Source organism: Paramacrobiotus metropolitanus, unplaced genomic scaffold (assembly GCF_019649055.1).
Source record: "Paramacrobiotus metropolitanus isolate TYO unplaced genomic scaffold, Prichtersi_v1.0 Parri_scaffold0000020, whole genome shotgun sequence".
Taxonomy (NCBI): Eukaryota; Metazoa; Tardigrada; class Eutardigrada; order Parachela; family Macrobiotidae; genus Paramacrobiotus; species Paramacrobiotus metropolitanus.
The window spans coordinates 112629-129085 of record NW_026570240.1 but is presented as its reverse complement, the minus strand read 5'-3'; the positions used below and the strand labels follow the sequence as shown (position 1 = coordinate 129085).

The window sequence follows — 16457 nt, the reverse complement described above, 5'->3', positions numbered from 1 at the left end:
CGGTACTGTGTAACTTGCAGTTGTACTCCTTGTTGCACAGTAGTTTTCCAAAATGTATAGCCTCAACTCTCCACGCCGGCTGGATGTGCATAAGTTCATAAGCGAACGCTGCTGCCAGTCGCTTATCATATGGGCCAAACTTTATGCATTGCTTCAATGCAGCATTTGCTAGATATGCAATTGTGTTGATTTGTGAACAAAAGCAGTCAATCGTTAAATGTTGTGGCAATTCTTTTGTTGATATTGGTTGGACGTTTGGCGATAAGTTTGCACAGGTAAGACATCAACAGTGGAACCCGCAATTGATAAAGTTACGGCTTTTCATGAATCATCTGGACGGTAACTTGTCATGTGGTGGCGAGTGTGTGGGCTTTATCGTAGCTTCTAAGTCGACTAAGTGGGTATGTTGTGTGTTTGTATGGATGGCAAGTCCTTTCTATCTGTAAATATGAGAATGCGGGCATGACGTCCAGTACGTATTCCTGATTTTTTGAAAAGCGTAGGATAGTTACGACTGGTTTGCGTGCACTGCGAAATGTGACTAATGTGTCGCTGCTATTGCAGACGACTTGAAAAAGAGCGAGAAAAACGCGAGCCAGCTGGTTCGTCGAGTTCGTGACTTGCTTGGATTACAACATGCAGCTATGTTCAAACCACGAGGATCGGATTTGCAGAAGTCATCTTCCAAATTATCCGACACGAAGAAGGACCTGAAGACGCGTATGAAACATCTTCGGATCATCCTCGGTAATTTCATTCATTAATTATGGTGTTATATTTTTTACTGTCATTTTGCGGAATCAGACATTTGCGAAGTTGAGTACGATCCTGGGATTACAAAAACAGTATGCAGAGGTTTCTGAATTTTTCTATTTTTGCGTATGGTAAAAATTTTATTGGTTGTTGATTTTGTCGATGGTAGTGGAATAGATCTTCCGACTTCCAGTCTTCTACAGTAGATCTGGCGCTAGGAACTGTTGTTTTGCTGCCAGTAACTCTGTGTACTCCACACAGATCACGGCAATGCCAAGGAAAGCAAGCGCACGTTAGGAGAAGACACGGAAGAAGTTTTCGGCCTTTTCGTCGAATATTTCCACGCCTTGGATTTGGCATTAAAGCAGAGAGGTACAACGACATTCGTTAACCACAATATTTGTGTCGCATTGCAGTGGTTGCACTATTACTGGACTTGAAAAGACACCCAGTACTGCATAATATTGCAACCCGTGCAAACTGTGACGATTATCCTTGGTTTTCAGGACAAAAAATAAGTAAAGAAGATGTGGAGACTGTTTTGTACGCATTAGAGGTAGGCTGATTTTTTTCCTGATTTAAACTAAATTAAAAAATTCTAAACTAAATTAAAAAATTCTTCTTTTCCTTTGTTTGCAGAAAATACTGCTTTTGCTGCCCGAATTTATCCGAACGGACCCTTCTCAAGCTAATGTGATAAGTAGGCGCAGATTGTGATATTGTGCGGTTTGTTATTGTTTATAAGATGATTTTTAGCTACCGTACTGAAGCGATGCCTCCATCCCAGCAGCGCCTTACGGGTGGGGATTCTTTATGCCGTATTTCGGACATAAACTGTTTATTATTAATAATTAATGAGGCTGACACCGGTGATCCCGAATTTTGCAGTTACGGCGGGAAGCCATGAGGCCATTCCTGTTGTACTACCAAATCCTTCGGGAATCCTGTCCCGAAGAATTGCACCATCTCTTTATGGTTCTCGTTCCCGGCATGCATGGACATGTACCTGGGATGGAACGAGTCCAGAACGAGGAGAACGGTAACGCGAAAGGCGTTAATCACTGGCAAACATTAGGCGGACTGAGTTCATTAAAAATGCATTTTTAGACATATTTGAGAACGCGCCTCCCCTTCTGCTCCCGCCTGCTGGCGAAAAGCCTCCGGACAACTTGACACGTTTAATGTATGAAACGCTTCTGGATTTACTTGTCTCACAGGTGATAACATTAGGTCTGAAAATAGGAAGTTATGATCTCTAATGCCTATGAGATAATTTTATGTTAGATTCGACTCGCCGTTCGCACTAAAAAAAGATTTTTCACATCCTGATCACATCCAAGCTTATTTTGAATTACTAGGTGTATCGAATATCTTGGGATGATATCGACCAGTATCAAGCCTCTTTTACGTTTCTGTTCGATAAGTTCAAAGCGGGATATTTATCTCGCATTTTTCCTGAATCGCGAGCTTGCATAACTCCAGTTAAAGGTACGTATGGTAGTTACACTTATTCTTACGATGTGGGAGTTATATTAATTGATTAGTTCCAATGTGTTTTATTTTATCGAATGTTTTATGTTATCGAATTATAGGATTTTATCCGGCATCAATAGAGTGTTCCACGTCGATAAATGTGGATTCTGTTACATTGTCCCTGCAAATTGCCACTATGAAATGGCTCATGACATTTCTCCAAACTCCGGATAGTTTGAAAACCGATAACGCCAGTGAGTCAAAGAAAAGGTTGGTGGGAGTTCGTTTTGTCAGTACTGCTTTACCGGTGAAATACAGCTTTTTATTTGTTTTTGCAGGACACGAGATAACAGCGTGGGTTCTGATAGCGTCGACTCGGGTTTAGTGGTGACAAAAACTCGTGAGTCCAGTGGATCCTTTTCGGCAGCATTTCAGAATTTATTACACTTTGAAGTCAACGTGCCGGGCACATCTGAAGGACGCTCGAAACCGGTGTATACTTCCAATGTTTATTTGATGGTTCGGCAGACCCTTCTCGCTAGTCCATCCAATATTCAGCTTGTCCATGAATTATTTGAAACTGTAGGTGTAATGGTACAGCGGCTATTTCGTGCGTTGCAGCTGTGACGCTGAGTTTGGCATTTACGCAGGCACTGAAATTCCCTCTTACGGAACACGGGGTCATCAAAAGAGTGGTAGCAGTATACGAAAGCTGGATAATGGTACGACTGACTTTCCATTGTTAATGCTAATACACATACCTTCAATACAATTTTTTATAGGCTGTTGAATCGACAAAAAATTCCCACATTACAGATGCCGTAGATTCCGTTAACCACCAACAGGTAGTTAGTGTAATTTAATTGTTGATGAACTTTGTAAGTGTAAACAGCCTGGTTAGGGAAACTTTGTGATGAGTGTTATATGCATAAAAATTACACGATTTACTGTCATGATGGTTTGGTAAATAAATCGGTTGAGTTGCATTAAAGTGATTTTGGTTTGTTGGATTGGTCTTGCGCTTATTCATGCTTAACTGTTTTTGTAGGGATACACTCAGTTTGCTGCTGATCAGTCTACTCTGAAACTGTTTTGTGCCAGTTCGGTGCATCCATTCAAAATAAATCTTTTAGCGAGTGACTATAACCCCATAGAAAGATCCAGGCTGCTGGAGGAACAGGTAATGATTTTTTTCAATTGTTATACGTTTTGCCGTGCGCTGCATATAATTTTTTACCACAGGAAAAGATCTGCGAACGTATTATTTTTTTGTACCGATGTGCCATTTTGAGATTGCCCATGTCCTTATCGACTTGGGAATGTGTTCTGAATACACTGATTAAAGTTACCCAGATCTGCATGCCGGTTGATCCACCAAAAGATCGTTTGTCTACATTGTGTGGGAGACTGTCGGTTAGTTTGTTTCAGGTTAGTAATAACTAAAGAGTATTGTATGAGCATTTTAACGTAGTAAAAAATTTCGTTCTTGCTTTGTTCTTAACTTCATTTCGTTCTTGACTGAGAGCTTCCTGTTTTGTGTAGACCCTGCTTGTGGCTTGGGTCAAAGGTACCCTTAGTGCATATATTGCCTCTCGTTTGTGGGATGATCTAACTGAAGTCTTGTCTACTCTCACGGCCTGGGAGGAGCTCATTGTGCGATGGGAGGTGAGTAAACCTCATAATATGTACTTGAAGTATCTGTAGTTAATTATAAACATTAAATTTGTTCTAGAAAACGTTGGTTCTCATCACAAAGCTGTTTGCGGAGCAAGTTTTCAATGTTAAATATGACAGTGTCAACGACCATAGTAATCAGAGTGGGCACTCGTTTTCCTCGAGCAACCAACAGAGTGATGATGGAACGCTAGTAGCTGAACCACCTCGGTGCCGCTCGAACGCTTCTTCCAGTGACACCGAAGGAATTTCTTTGCATTTTAATGGACGAAACGACCACGAGTCGGGGAGTATGAAATCGGGAAGTATGGAGCCTGATGAGTATGGTTCTAGCCCCAAAGATAAAGAGGGAACTTTAAAGCACGTAGAAGGTGGGACCAGATGTCAAAATGTTACTAAAAATATTTCAGTAAAGCTTAGTTGAGACTCGAGAGCTAAAAGCGGTTGGCGTTGACATGGCGAAATTGTTTTATCGGTGTGGATTTGTTTGAAAAACATTTGATTGTTTTTGTTTTCTTGGCAGCAGACGCCAGAGTTCTGGTCTGATTTATTTTAACCGCTATTGGCTTTTGCAGAGGCCTTATCCAGACGACTGCGCCACATCTCTGGGAGCGAAGATAATGATGGTACGGCGAGCAATTCGGACAACTTCCTTGATCCATCGCGGTCGGATTCTACTCCAGATTCTTTACGCGAAAGCTTGAATTCCCCTTTATTTTATCCATTAGAATTTGATCGTAAACGAGCGGGTATGATGGGCACAGTGTTCTTCATATTTAATTTATGTCTCTGGCATGAAACTGCATATGATGTTAATTTCTACAGCCTCGTCGTGCTCGTGGGTAAGCGTGATGGCAGGAGGCCAGCTGCAAGGTTGGTCTCCAGATTCAGCCTGTGCTTTGTGGTTTCGTGTTTTTGGTGTAATCGGGCCAGTGAACAAAATTCCGAATCCTGCATCTCATAAGTTCGCTTTGGAATCGGTGAACAGAATTGTGGATATGTTGTTGACTGTAAGAGCCTGCTTGTTGTAACTGCAAATTCCAATTATTTAGTAGGACCGCACTTTCGTTGCAGTATTGAATGCTGTTTTATAGATTTATGATAAAAAGGGAATCTCATCTGACAGCTTGCATGGAGAATTGTCCACATCTGATCGGTTTGTTCCGGTAGCGATTGTGGCACCTTTACTTTTTGAAGCTCTGACGTTGCCGGAAACCTTTATTGCTAGTCAAGCTTTGGCTCTGCAAAGCATTTGTAACATGACATTCCATGTGGATCCCATTCCGAAAAAATTTTGTATGCATCTGATCAGGACTTTCCACTCGAAACTGCTATCTGGAAATCAGGTGTGCTTTTTATTTCGATTTATTTTGCATTTGCATTAATATACACCGTTATGACTCTGGCTTTTTTTAAACAGTCATGTGTGCAGTACTGTTTTTCCTTTGCTATTTCATGAAGTGCAACCTTGGTAGTGCTCTGTAATGCTTTTTTCGAGCGATGTTTTAGGCTTTTATGCCGCATTGTCAAAATCAGCTCTTGCCGGTAGTTAACAAAAGATTGTTAACAAAAGATTGTTAACAAAAGGTTTTGCAGGTTTTCCTGGATGTGATTTTTCTGAACGCTGGAATGAGACTGTTCTGCTCCAAAGTTCCGAATGCTTTTCTGCTTGTGGAAGATTTTACGGTCGCCGCTACATCCTTAGTAGAAAGCAAAAATCACGAACTGCAGTTGATGAGCATTCGAATGTTGGGATCCTTGCTGTTTTACCTAAAGCGTCTTCCTGCCAGTTTCAGGGTGCTCTCTCCCATTTCTGATACTTTTAAGCTAAAGCCATGCCATAATTCGGAAGTTCAGGCAAAAATTTTCGCTGTGATATTACGTTACACTAATATTACCTGTCCCTCCGACGTACGAATTCCGGCTTTCCATTGCGTCGGCAATGTATTGTATTCCCTCTTAAATGGAACCATTGACAAGCCCAACATCGTCGAGATATTTCTTGGAGAGATCTTGACCGCCACGGAAAATTTTTCTGGAGACAGAGTCGCTGAAATTGTTAACATTCTGATTATGATTACCAATCATGCTCCCGCGCTGTTCCACTCTCTTCCACAGGCCGTTTACAAAATTATCCAGGTAATGCTTGAGTAACATTAGTGTTCCTGTGTGTTTTATATGATTATTTTGTAGGGTATTTGCGCGCTGTTGCGAAAAATAGCAGCTGAAATTTTAGGAGGTGCTCCGGTGTCTAAGGACATTGAAGAGGTTAGATTGAACTGCATTGACTTACACCAGAAATTCCCTTAATCAACGTATAATATAAGCTTGCTCTGTTTTTAAGGTTTTCATTAAACTGGTTCTTTGCCTCTGCGAATGGATGATATCGGTGCCGAATATTCTTTCGGACAGACCGTCTTTAGTAGAAGGCCCGGTCGACATGCGTACGCTGATTGAGCAGGTATTTTAGCAGTAACGATTATGCTGACTGATATTGTTGCTGATTCGCAAGTGTGGGTTGCAGACTCTGCAGACAATCACAAATATGCCAGAATTGATGTCCATGGAACAAGAAGATCCAGTTGTTGGTAGTAATATGGAGATCAAGGGCAAAGGAAAACGAGGTTTCTCTGAGCTTCTGGCTGACCGGCGGTTTTCTGCTGACGTTGGTGCCGTTTTGGCGTCGCGCAATCATGCCGATGATGAGCCCCCGATGACTCGACGAGCTACGTCGATCTTCAGTCGGCCGGTATCGGATGTTGCCAAAGACAAGAGATTACAGCCACAACGTGCTGAAATCGTACCTCCCCATATGGCGTCCAGTAGGCTGCATGTGCTCAAACTGGCTGGTGCATACGTACGTTCGACTAAAATAATGCTAAAAACTGAAAAGTTTACGGTAATTGCTGGGTTTGATGTTAATAAGTGAGGCTATCGGGCTTTGGGCGAAAGTAAAACAAGAATGCGATATTCACAATATTTCACTTGGGCTCTGACAACCGTATTGTTTATTTAGGCTGCGCGGCATATGGCTAATAGATTCTTCTCGATCTCCGATGAAGATTCTTGGGCGCTTATGTCCAGCGTTGTTTCCGAAGACGATGATCTTCCACCTAGCTCGATCTTGACGGATAATTTGCAGGTTTGTTTTCCTTTTTTCAGTATTCTCCGTTTTTTTCATTGCAGACTGTAGCACGGTGATATTTTGGTTTCCTGTTGCGTATGTCTTAAATTCGGTATGTCTTGGCGTTTTTACAGGTGTTTTCCATGTACGATATGATTATCTCCCTACGCCTCATGGTAAATCCTCCTGCTTCTGAAGGTTTTGACATTTTTGAAATATATACTGGATTTTTTTACAGACTCGGAACAGTCTTTCGAACGACGCCAAAGATTTTCAGTCTTTCCCGCTTGTTCGCATCATAGTTCGTGACATAGCGGGAAAGTATTGTTATGATACCACAAGTTTATTTGGAGAAGAAAATCTGATTGACAGTTTGTACGAAAAACGTAAGAAAACAGTTTGTATTGCTCGATCTGCGTGGTGTTCTGATTTATTGAGCAGTTAATGCGTAGGCACGTTTGCCATAACGAATGATAAGGAAGAAAACCAATCCGTGAACTCAGCCAAAGTTCTCCAACCTTCCAGTACCACAGATACATCGGAGCCGACGATTCGTACTTTCGCTGATCTTGTCAAAAATCATTCGGCGGACGTTGTACTGGATGTATGCAGCAGTACTAAGACTTAATAATTATTTCAGATATAATAATGCGCTTTACATTTTTGTTAAAAGCAGTACTTTAAAACAAAACCTGTGATTTTGGTGCTTTGTCGAGTGGGAATTTGATCGGCATGTTGCTATCGACTTATAATAGCTTAATGTGAGTTTGTGTTCAGATTATGAAATATGTTGAGTTGACGACACCGGGTCTGGGTCTGTCGATTGAACATCCTTGGAATGAGCCTGGTCTGCCTCCTTCTGGAATTTCAGCCAAAGAAGAATTTAAAGCCGGCCAGATTATGGCATCCCAAAGTGAATCTATGAAAGAATATGTGGAACAGAAAAAACAGACTGGACAGTAAGGAACAACGTTGAGCCTTGTTTTTTAGGGTGATAACTGTAGAATAATATCATTTTAGACTGTTTGCGCCGGCCGCCGAACCCCCGCCACATTCTCCGCCACAGAGTGCATTTAGTTATTGTTCCAGAATATTGTCGCAGTTTGGTTATGCCGGAATGGCTAAACGGTACAGTTATTTTCGAAATCATGTTTCCGAAAATCGTTATTTTTTAATTAATTTTTGACTTTTTGTATTTGCGGCGATTTATAGTCAACATTTCCATTTAATGAAGCGCACAGATGGGATGTTTCGAGACTTGAAGTTGCTGGACCGACGTCCTAAGTAATACTCGTTCTATGTATATCAGCCGTCTTTCATTTGTGTATTTAACTGTATTGGATGCTGTATTATCGAATCTTACCATGCAAATTGTTATCAGTCGCAGTACTTACGCTTTTTGTTTGTTTCAGTCGCGACTTCCAAAAAATCGCTGTAATATACGTTGCTCGAGGTCAGGAAGATAAAATGTCCATCATGACCAACAATTACGGAAGCGAAGCTTATGAACGATTTATCAATCGCTTAGGCTGGAATGTGAGCCACAGAACTGATACGCTTAATTTATTAAAAAGTGTCACTTTGTCCTGAATAAATGGTCGTATTTGGTTATTAGGTTGACCTTGCGGATCATAAAGGATTTCGCGGCGGTTTGCCGCACAATTCTTGGCAGTTTAACAGTGCTGTATATTTTGCATCGGCCACCATGGAAGTGATTTTTCATGTTGCTACCAGGGTTGGCGCTCTGACCACGGAAGATCATACATCAAAGGCAAGTATCTGTACAATTATTATTAGTCATTCTCTGATTATGTCAGCAGTGAAACTGCGTTTGCTTTACGGTATGCGTATTTTTAGTAATGTATTAAACAGTTTTGCATAGATAAATTGATTTTTGTGGAATTATAATGGTTCGGAATTTGAGGAGATACTTCGCTTTGACGAAAACGTGTTCAGTAAACCGGCTGAATTGTTGTTTAATTTTGTTTTCATAAATGTTCCACCCTAGGAATTTTGCTCGTAATTTAGTCATTCATATCATCTTTTTTTAGATGAAACACATTGGTAATGATGAGGTGCAGATTGTCTGGTCCGATCATTATCGTGATTACGACAGAAAAATTCTGCCAACTCAATTTGGAGATGTTATAATTTGCATTTATCCAACCGAGCCCGTCGGACTTTATCGAATTCAGATCATCCGACGTGAAAACATACCTCCATTTGGACCTCTGTACGATGGCGCCATTGTTGACGAAGAGAATCTGGCCGGGCTGGTGCGCAACACAGCACTAAATGCAGGCCAAGCGTGCCGTAAATCCATCAAAGGCTTCCAGTATTTCTTTGAAGAGCGTGCCGAATACCTGAAATCTCTCATTCAAAACTATACTGAAGAAGGCACATATGAGCATTTTCTCAGCAGCATAATATCACCGCAGCCGCCTAAGCTGAATATTCCCTCCGCACCTTTGCGTGATGTGCCTGTGATGCTGCGTCCGTCGTGGCGGGAATCGACGCGCCGCTACAATGACAAAGTCCGTAATAGTCTGCAGACGAAATCTGGGGGAGATCCTGATCTACCAACGGTATCGTTGCGGTATTCGCTGCCTCCTCGATCTGGCTCGACTTCGTCTGGAACCGATGTGTAGATGGTTACATGATGATTTTTTTGGTATGATATTTGGCCTTTTCTCAGATTGTTAATGTTAGGTTGATGTTTGCTGTTTGTTAAATCAAATATATTCGTGCTGGTGAACGCCAGCTGACGACAGCAGGGAAGCGTGTCCGTCCTGTATATGGTTCTTTCATAAAGCATTGGGATGGAGAGTGTCCGCGCTTTGTTTTGATAACCTTCGTTTCCCTGTGGGAACATACTTTGAATATTTTATGCTTGTCGGTTCTTTGTTATCGTTCCGGTGGTTGCTTAAAAAGATGCTTTAACGTTTTGCTGCAAAATGAAGTGAACACTTCCTTTGCCTTAATAATTACCCTTGTCTGGGGATCCTCACCACTGGGATCGTACACCTTGTACATTGTCGCGCGCCGCGCAGATTTTCTGTTTTTTCTTTGCCGATAAACACTTATTGATTATTTCATTTACTTGTAAACCTTTTTTAGACTTATTAGCGCAGTAAGTTATCTCAATAAGTTACGCTATAACATCATGATACTAGTCAGCTTCGATGTTGACTTTGGTAGCTGTCAACTTCAAACCGACGATCAGTCATGCCTGCCTGCATAAACACATTTTTATTATAATGTAAAATAACAGAAATTAAAGTTACGCTGTAAGGTACGTATCTATTGCTTGTACGGTTTCACTGTAACCTGTAAACTGTCTTTTGCTATTGTAATTCGGCGATTTGTAAACTCAATTAATTTATGTATACAGTATTATGTTAAAATGTTAAAATATGACGTGAATGCTTAACTGGAAGGACGGTATAATCATGTTATAACATAGCCAAAAGCCACAATCAATACGTTTTGAACGGATGATGTATCAAAAATGTGCAAGCGTTACATCATAGCTGCGTACAGAGCACATCGGCTTGCTCGCGTTTATTTCCGGTGCAACTAGTATCGGCATGCTCACCCGAGCGAGAGCCATTCCACGGTTTCCACCGCATAGCGAACGCAAAACGTAAACGCTGGATTATTTATGTTTCAATGGAGTAACGCTGTAATTAAAAGTAAATTTAATTGTAAGTAGCTTGTGTGCTGCGACGGCACCTGAGTACTGTATTTCAAATGCTACTGCTTTAACAACGTAAAACGCTTTCATAAACTACGAACAATATCTAACGCAAAATCATAACACTGCACTGCAGCGGGATTTTTGGATGAAATGAACATGATTCTGATTTATCGCAAACAGTTTTGATTATGGAGGTTTTTGAGGCAGTTTTGCTTTCGTCTGGACAACCGCGGAAAGATTTATCTGGTTTGCCCGGAAGTCGCAAGAATTCAGTTTCATATTCCACCTCGCGAAGAGGAAGCTTACGTGCACGCCGGAATTCATCACTGGCAACATGCTCGGATTTACGATTTTGTGATCTAAAATTTGAATGGTTTTCGATGTGAACAATGCTGATACAAATTCACAGTTGTCGATAATGTATAGCAAGCTGAGCGATCTGTGGAGTGCTGATGATCCGTGCGATGTCACTGTAATCACTGACGACCAAGAAATCTGCGCTCACAAAAAAGTACTGATTTCGTACAGGTACAAATTTGAGAATGATATAGTAAAGTTTTCTTCTGGCCATAAAAATAATAATATGTCACACAACACAGATTACATTTTGCGTAGATAATGCCTGCTGGTTTACTGGTAGCAGAAATATTAGTTAAACAATGATGCTGCGCTATACTATCGCTCAACTGCTGTAGAAACATTTTACCTGCTCAACAGACAGCGCAATGCAATGCGCATAAGCATACTCTACCTCGTCTCGTAGAATAAGTAAGAGTTTACATTTTAAAGTTTTTGCAGCGAGTATTTCCGGGCAATGTTTATGAATGGAATGTCAGAGAGTGAACAGTCAATTGTGAATATTCAGGAAGTAGATGCGGAAGCCGTGGAAACAATAATAAATTTTGCTTATTCCGGACGGTTGAAGATTGATGTGGACAACGTCCAGTCTTTGCTGCAAGCCGCTTCGCTGCTGCAGGTTCCTGGCATTCTGGAAAAATGTTGCAAGTTTCTAGAAAATCAAATCGATCCTGCTAATTGCCTGGAAATTTCCACGTTCGCTGACAGATATTTCTGTAATGAGTTGGCACTGAGCGCCCTGAAATATGCCCGCCTAAACTTTGCGGCAGTGGTAGAACGCGAAGAGTTTCTGGAGGTTTCTTGCACGCAGCTGCTCTCGCTGTTGCACAGCGATTATCTTTATGTCGAAAATGAATATCAGGTGTACAAGGTACGCTCAATTGGATAATTATTAGTAATTACTGTAAACAGTTTATTACTTGTAGTTTATGGTGCCGGGTACATACGTTTTCGGAAAACGCTTTCATTTTTAAAGATCTTATGAACTGCTTACAGGCTGTCCGCTCGTGGATTGATGCAGATCTAATTAGCCGTACAGAATATCTTCCCAATCTGATGCGCTGCGTACAGTTTTACCAGTTACCGGAAGATGTGTTCAAAAACATGGTCTCAAAGGACGTTAATATCCTTCAAAATTTATCGTGCATTGAAGATGTTAGACATGCAGGCACTTCGCTTAGGACGAATCTCTGTTCTGACGAAAACTGCGCACTCTGCGTACTGGGGAAAGGATATCGACTACATTTGCGCGAAATGCTAGTAACAGTTGGTAAGAACATATGCAACAGATTTTCCAAAACTATTAAAATTTCCATACTTCGTAATGCATTATAACCTGTTACCTAAGTACTCATAACAAAACATTGGCCGAACCCCAAAAAAGGAATAACGATGGCATTTTTACCAAATATATAGGCGGTCTTACTCCTTCCGGAGAGAGACTTGGGGAAGCTCAGGCCTACGATCCTCTCACCAATGCGTGGATTGAGTTACCGGAAATGCCAGTTCAGCGTTCTGCCACTGCATTAGCTGTACGGGACAACTACCTGTACGTCACGGGAGGAACTGATGGGCGATCCGTTCTTGATTCCGTTCAAAGGTCAGGATAGCCGGTCATAAGCGATTTAATTTGATGCATTTTAAATCGCTGTTTGCTTGTTTTTAAACTGGGTGAAAAGTTTTGCTGTGCATGCATATATATATATATATATATATATATATATGCAACCCTACGAATCGGATACGCAGGTTTTGCCCGTTGACAAATTTGTGGGAAGTTGACTTACCTGCTCTACTTTCTACAAGATCATACCATACGGCAGTTTGTTTCAATGGAGATCTATTTGCCATTGGTGGCTGGGTACGTAGACTTACGATTACAATCGCATTAATTACGAGTACTGCACTTTGTAATTAGATATATGGTAAAGTAAATATATCACGATATTACAGTACTGTTGCTGATTACTATGCCCATATACATACTAATTTTTGAAAAATTCTAGAATAAAAATTACTCTGTCCTCGATACCGCTGAAATCGCTGGATTTGATAATCAGTGGATGCCGGCTATCCCGCCGTTATCTGTAAGACGACGCGGAATGGGAGCTGCTGTTTTTAACGGCTGCATATACGTTTGCGGAGGCCACGATGGTAATTTTTCAGAGAATTACGAAATGAAAACCGTAAGGATATTGCGACAGTGAGTTTACCATCTATAACGATTATTAACGAGTATGGCTGAATTTAGGCTTGATGACCTTACACTCCGTCGAATGCTTTGACCCCAACGCTAACAAGTGGTTAGCTGGCCCTTCTATGCATCAAGCTCGATCAGACTTTGGTTGCTGTGTCGTGGACCAGTTCCTTTATGCTATTGGCGGGAGGTCTGTAAGACAGAAAAATAATTAGGTTTGCAAACTACAGATTTGCCAAAAAAATGTCAATATTTTAGCCGAAAAGACACTTCAAGCTGCGAGCGTTTGAGCGCCGCTTCGGGAAGATGGGAACCCATCGCTCCCATGAACCGACCTCGCCCACACGGTGCCGTTGGCGTGCAGGTGTTGGGAGGGTGCATATATGCAATGGGCGGGTCTGACAGAAACGTCGGGAATATTTTGGAGAAATATGATCCGCTTGCTAACTGCTGGACTATTTGTGCCAGTATGCAGAACAGCCGATGTGATACCGGTCTCGTTGTGCTAAAACTGGATTTATCAGTATATCGAAATGATAAGAATACTCAAGAAGTGGAATATTCGGAAGAGTAACGAAGACTGCGGTAGATGTCTAAATTCTTTGATTATGTTAATGTGATGCGTTTTCTTATTATCCACGCGTACTACGGTCTTAATGCGCGGCTTTCGTAATAAGTTATTATTAAATTAAGGTAAGGTTAATGATATACTGCACTGTCTGTACATATATGTACTTTTTACTTGTATTAACAAATTATTACTCCAGTTAGCGGCAGAGATAACGTCAATGCGTACGCAGACATGTCTTATCACAGAAACCATCGTCAGCGAAGAACTAGATTTTGGTTTGTTGTTATAGTTGATTTTTCACGCATTCGATGCATTTTTTACGGTAAAAAGTTGCTATACTTATTCGATCATAACAGCTAATGTAGGAGGTCGCCGAAGTCAAAGACGTTTGCATAATACAAGTAATTTTATACTTATCGTTAATACGACACAGCCGATCGTTTCGAATCTGAATGGCCACACAAGAAAATCTCCACAAGATATGGACTGCATACACAAAAAAAATTTTAAAATAAAACCAAAACGAAATTGACATCACAACAATAAAACGACCAGAAAACACTGTACCACATTCGGAATGACTGGAACGTGAGCATAACGAGGAATTACATTAACGTACCAAAACTTTTCGTTGTTACTGTAATATACATATAATTTATACACCCATGGAACACGAAATATGCTTAGTGAGTTCCGTGAGCTGGAAAACTAGCAGGCAAATGAGGCACTTGATCAAGGACGTTTGCTGGGAAAGAAAACCATGCTCCAATTTTTGCTGGCGGCGAGCAGACATTCATGCCAGTGCCGAGCAAAGTGTTCGGCTCCGTGGACTATACCATGGCATACTTGGCAGCGGAAGTTTTCCGGATGCGGATTTTCTTGCTTGGGCTTGTAGGGCGTATCCCGTGCGAATTTGGTTAAATTTTTGCTGGTTTCGTGTTTCGGTCCCTCCGACAGTAACTCTGCTGCAACTTCTGGTGAATTGTTTTTACCAAAAAAGAAACGCTTCTTAAACGGCATTTGCGAGGCGGGAATGCTGGCTGGAGAAGTCAACAGCTGGTTCTCCAACGACAATGTGCCATTGGTCGATTTCTGTGGCGCACTATTTTCACGCTGCTTTGGCATGCTCAGGGATTTCTGGACTCGCGGTGTACTGGGGGCAGACTGCATTTTCGGTTTATGCCAACGCCGATGCGATGCCAGATTGGCAGGACAGTGGAATGTTTTGCCGCACTCCGGACATTGGTACTCAATGTGGACGATGCGAGAGCAGTTGTGTCCGGCCAATTGGAAGGCATCGTCATACTGCAGCTTACACAGCTTGCAGGTGTATTCGCCGATGTAATTCTCGATTTTGGCCAGCTCCCGCTTGGCTTCCTCCGTCACTTCCACGACATTCGTTGTTTTGTCCAAATCACCGCGCCGCACAATAATTACGTCTTTCGGCATGTTCGACACTTCGCTGTCGGCCATTTTAATCAGTGTGCCGGACACCGGAGATGTTGTGACCTCATCCGTGACGAGTCGCCGCCCATTTTTGGTTTTCCGCTGTTTGGTCTTATTAGCGGATGTATTACTGGCAGTGAGTGCCGCAGCCGCCGGATTAGGACCCACCGCTGCTGCCGTATCGGTACTGTTGCCCATACTGTTACTGCGTTTTCGTGATGCCGGTGATAGCCAGGAGAAAGGTAATGGAGCCGCAGATGTGGTGGCATCGTTGAGCTGTTGATGATGATGATCACATGGGGAATGAATGGGCTGCAGTGCATTATTAAGAGGCAAAGAAGCTGGCAGCTGCTGAATGAATGCGCTGTCTGTGCCTGTGTCCTGCGCTGCCGGCTGCTGATCGGCACTGCTATTCTTCAGGCTGACTTTAATCTCCGCTTGATTACTACCTGATACAGCCAAATTCTCCAGTATTCTTGGCAAAAGGGAAATGTGTCCCCCGGGATAGGGTGATAAGGGTGACTGAGCCGGCCCGATTTGCAGATTCTCCGAGGAAGACGAGCTGGATACGGTGTTGGAGCGGTAGTGCAGAATATGCGGACGTTCAGTGGACAAAGCAGGACTGAGCAGCACTTTGTCGCTCATTGCTGCCGACTCCCGACCGGAGTCCGAACTGCACTCACTGAACCCAGGGTCATCCTCGGAATCCTGCCGGTTTATGTAGAAGCAACCGTTCCCTGGCTTGCCCGGGTTTAAGCATTTCCGGCTCTCAGGGAGCATCATCTCGTTTTCTTCTGGAAGTCCACGGCGCTTTAGAAGAATGCTTTTTGGCATTTTATACTGCAAATAGATAAGCAATTATTAAAGAAAATCTATGTGCACCATATATAAGAATGTGAATGCCGCACTATTCCATTTTTGCAGAAGGAGCTAATTAGTTGGCAACCGTTATGCTGGTATCGTAGCCAGTTGCCTATACCGCCAAAAAAATGCCGGTATTCTTTTTAAACATCTACATGCAGCTCTCCTTGCAAGTCTACATGACGCTGTGCTATAGATTATGCATAACTTTGCAGTTGCCCATGACAATGAATAACCTTATAAGACAATCAGCAACAGCAGAATCAAAACTATTTAATTACATAATAAATAGAGACAATATTTT

At 42.0% G+C, this 16457-nt stretch overlaps 3 protein-coding genes across 7 annotated transcripts; 2 read left to right on the top strand and 1 right to left on the bottom strand.

Moving 5' to 3' along the window:
- The first annotated feature begins 133 nt into the window (after positions 1-133).
- LOC129586234 (ral GTPase-activating protein subunit alpha-1-like) lies at positions 134-9964 on the top strand. Of its 3 annotated transcripts, none has more exons than XM_055479320.1 (34): positions 134-275; positions 565-747; positions 1015-1125; positions 1260-1309; positions 1393-1453; positions 1510-1553; positions 1642-1792; positions 1861-1970; positions 2112-2241; positions 2346-2496; positions 2565-2808; positions 2877-2948; positions 3009-3071; positions 3275-3406; positions 3469-3654; positions 3769-3891; positions 3959-4271; positions 4476-4649; positions 4726-4910; positions 4995-5246; positions 5497-6039; positions 6094-6168; positions 6245-6361; positions 6425-6757; positions 6917-7042; positions 7159-7200; positions 7263-7410; positions 7477-7628; positions 7802-7983; positions 8045-8152; positions 8237-8308; positions 8437-8560; positions 8640-8795; positions 9076-9964. In XM_055479320.1, exons 2-34 carry the CDS (start codon positions 645-647, stop codon positions 9670-9672), a joined length of 5430 nt encoding a protein of 1809 aa, XP_055335295.1. In that variant the 5' UTR covers positions 134-275; positions 565-644; the 3' UTR covers positions 9673-9964. The 3 variants fall into 3 exon arrangements, with proteins under 3 accessions (XP_055335295.1, XP_055335296.1, XP_055335294.1); XM_055479321.1 differs by lacking the exon at positions 134-275 and adding an exon at positions 278-401; XM_055479319.1 differs by lacking the exon at positions 134-275 and adding an exon at positions 342-472.
- A 690-nt stretch (positions 9965-10654) lies between these two features.
- On the top strand, positions 10655-13978 carry LOC129586224 (kelch-like protein 20). 3 transcript variants are annotated; one of them, XM_055479304.1, is made up of 8 exons: positions 10655-11232; positions 11520-11949; positions 12075-12348; positions 12495-12678; positions 12828-12939; positions 13085-13232; positions 13330-13465; positions 13534-13978. In XM_055479304.1, exons 2-8 carry the CDS (start codon positions 11536-11538, stop codon positions 13847-13849), a joined length of 1584 nt encoding a protein of 527 aa, XP_055335279.1. In that variant the 5' UTR covers positions 10655-11232; positions 11520-11535; the 3' UTR covers positions 13850-13978. The 3 variants fall into 3 exon arrangements, with proteins under 3 accessions (XP_055335279.1, XP_055335278.1, XP_055335280.1); XM_055479303.1 differs by having other exon boundaries at positions 10655-11249; XM_055479305.1 differs by lacking the exon at positions 13534-13978 and having other exon boundaries at positions 10655-11249; positions 13085-13264.
- A 600-nt stretch (positions 13979-14578) lies between these two features.
- Positions 14579-16126, bottom strand: LOC129586345 (uncharacterized). The gene has a single exon (XM_055479528.1). The coding sequence runs from the start codon at positions 16124-16126 to the stop codon at positions 14579-14581; it is 1548 nt and encodes a 515-aa protein (XP_055335503.1).
- Positions 16127-16457: the final 331 nt, after the last annotated feature.

Excerpts from the sequence above, each read along its gene's own strand:
- LOC129586234 (XM_055479319.1), top strand. Across the intron at positions 2,242-2,345 it reads TTGCATAACTCCAGTTAAAG|GATTTTATCCGGCATCAATA; the intron begins GTACGTATGGTA and ends ATCGAATTATAG. Across the intron at positions 4,911-4,994 it reads TTGTGGATATGTTGTTGACT|ATTTATGATAAAAAGGGAAT; the intron begins GTAAGAGCCTGC and ends GCTGTTTTATAG.
- LOC129586224 (XM_055479303.1), top strand. The coding sequence starts at position 11,092 with ATGGTTTTCGATGTGAACAATGCTGATACAAATTCACAGTTGTCGATA. Across the intron at positions 11,250-11,519 it reads AAAGTACTGATTTCGTACAG|CGAGTATTTCCGGGCAATGT; the intron begins GTACAAATTTGA and ends AAGTTTTTGCAG. Across the intron at positions 12,940-13,084 it reads TATTTGCCATTGGTGGCTGG|AATAAAAATTACTCTGTCCT; the intron begins GTACGTAGACTT and ends GAAAAATTCTAG.
- LOC129586345 (XM_055479528.1), bottom strand. The coding sequence starts at position 16,126 with ATGCCAAAAAGCATTCTTCTAAAGCGCCGTGGACTTCCAGAAGAAAAC.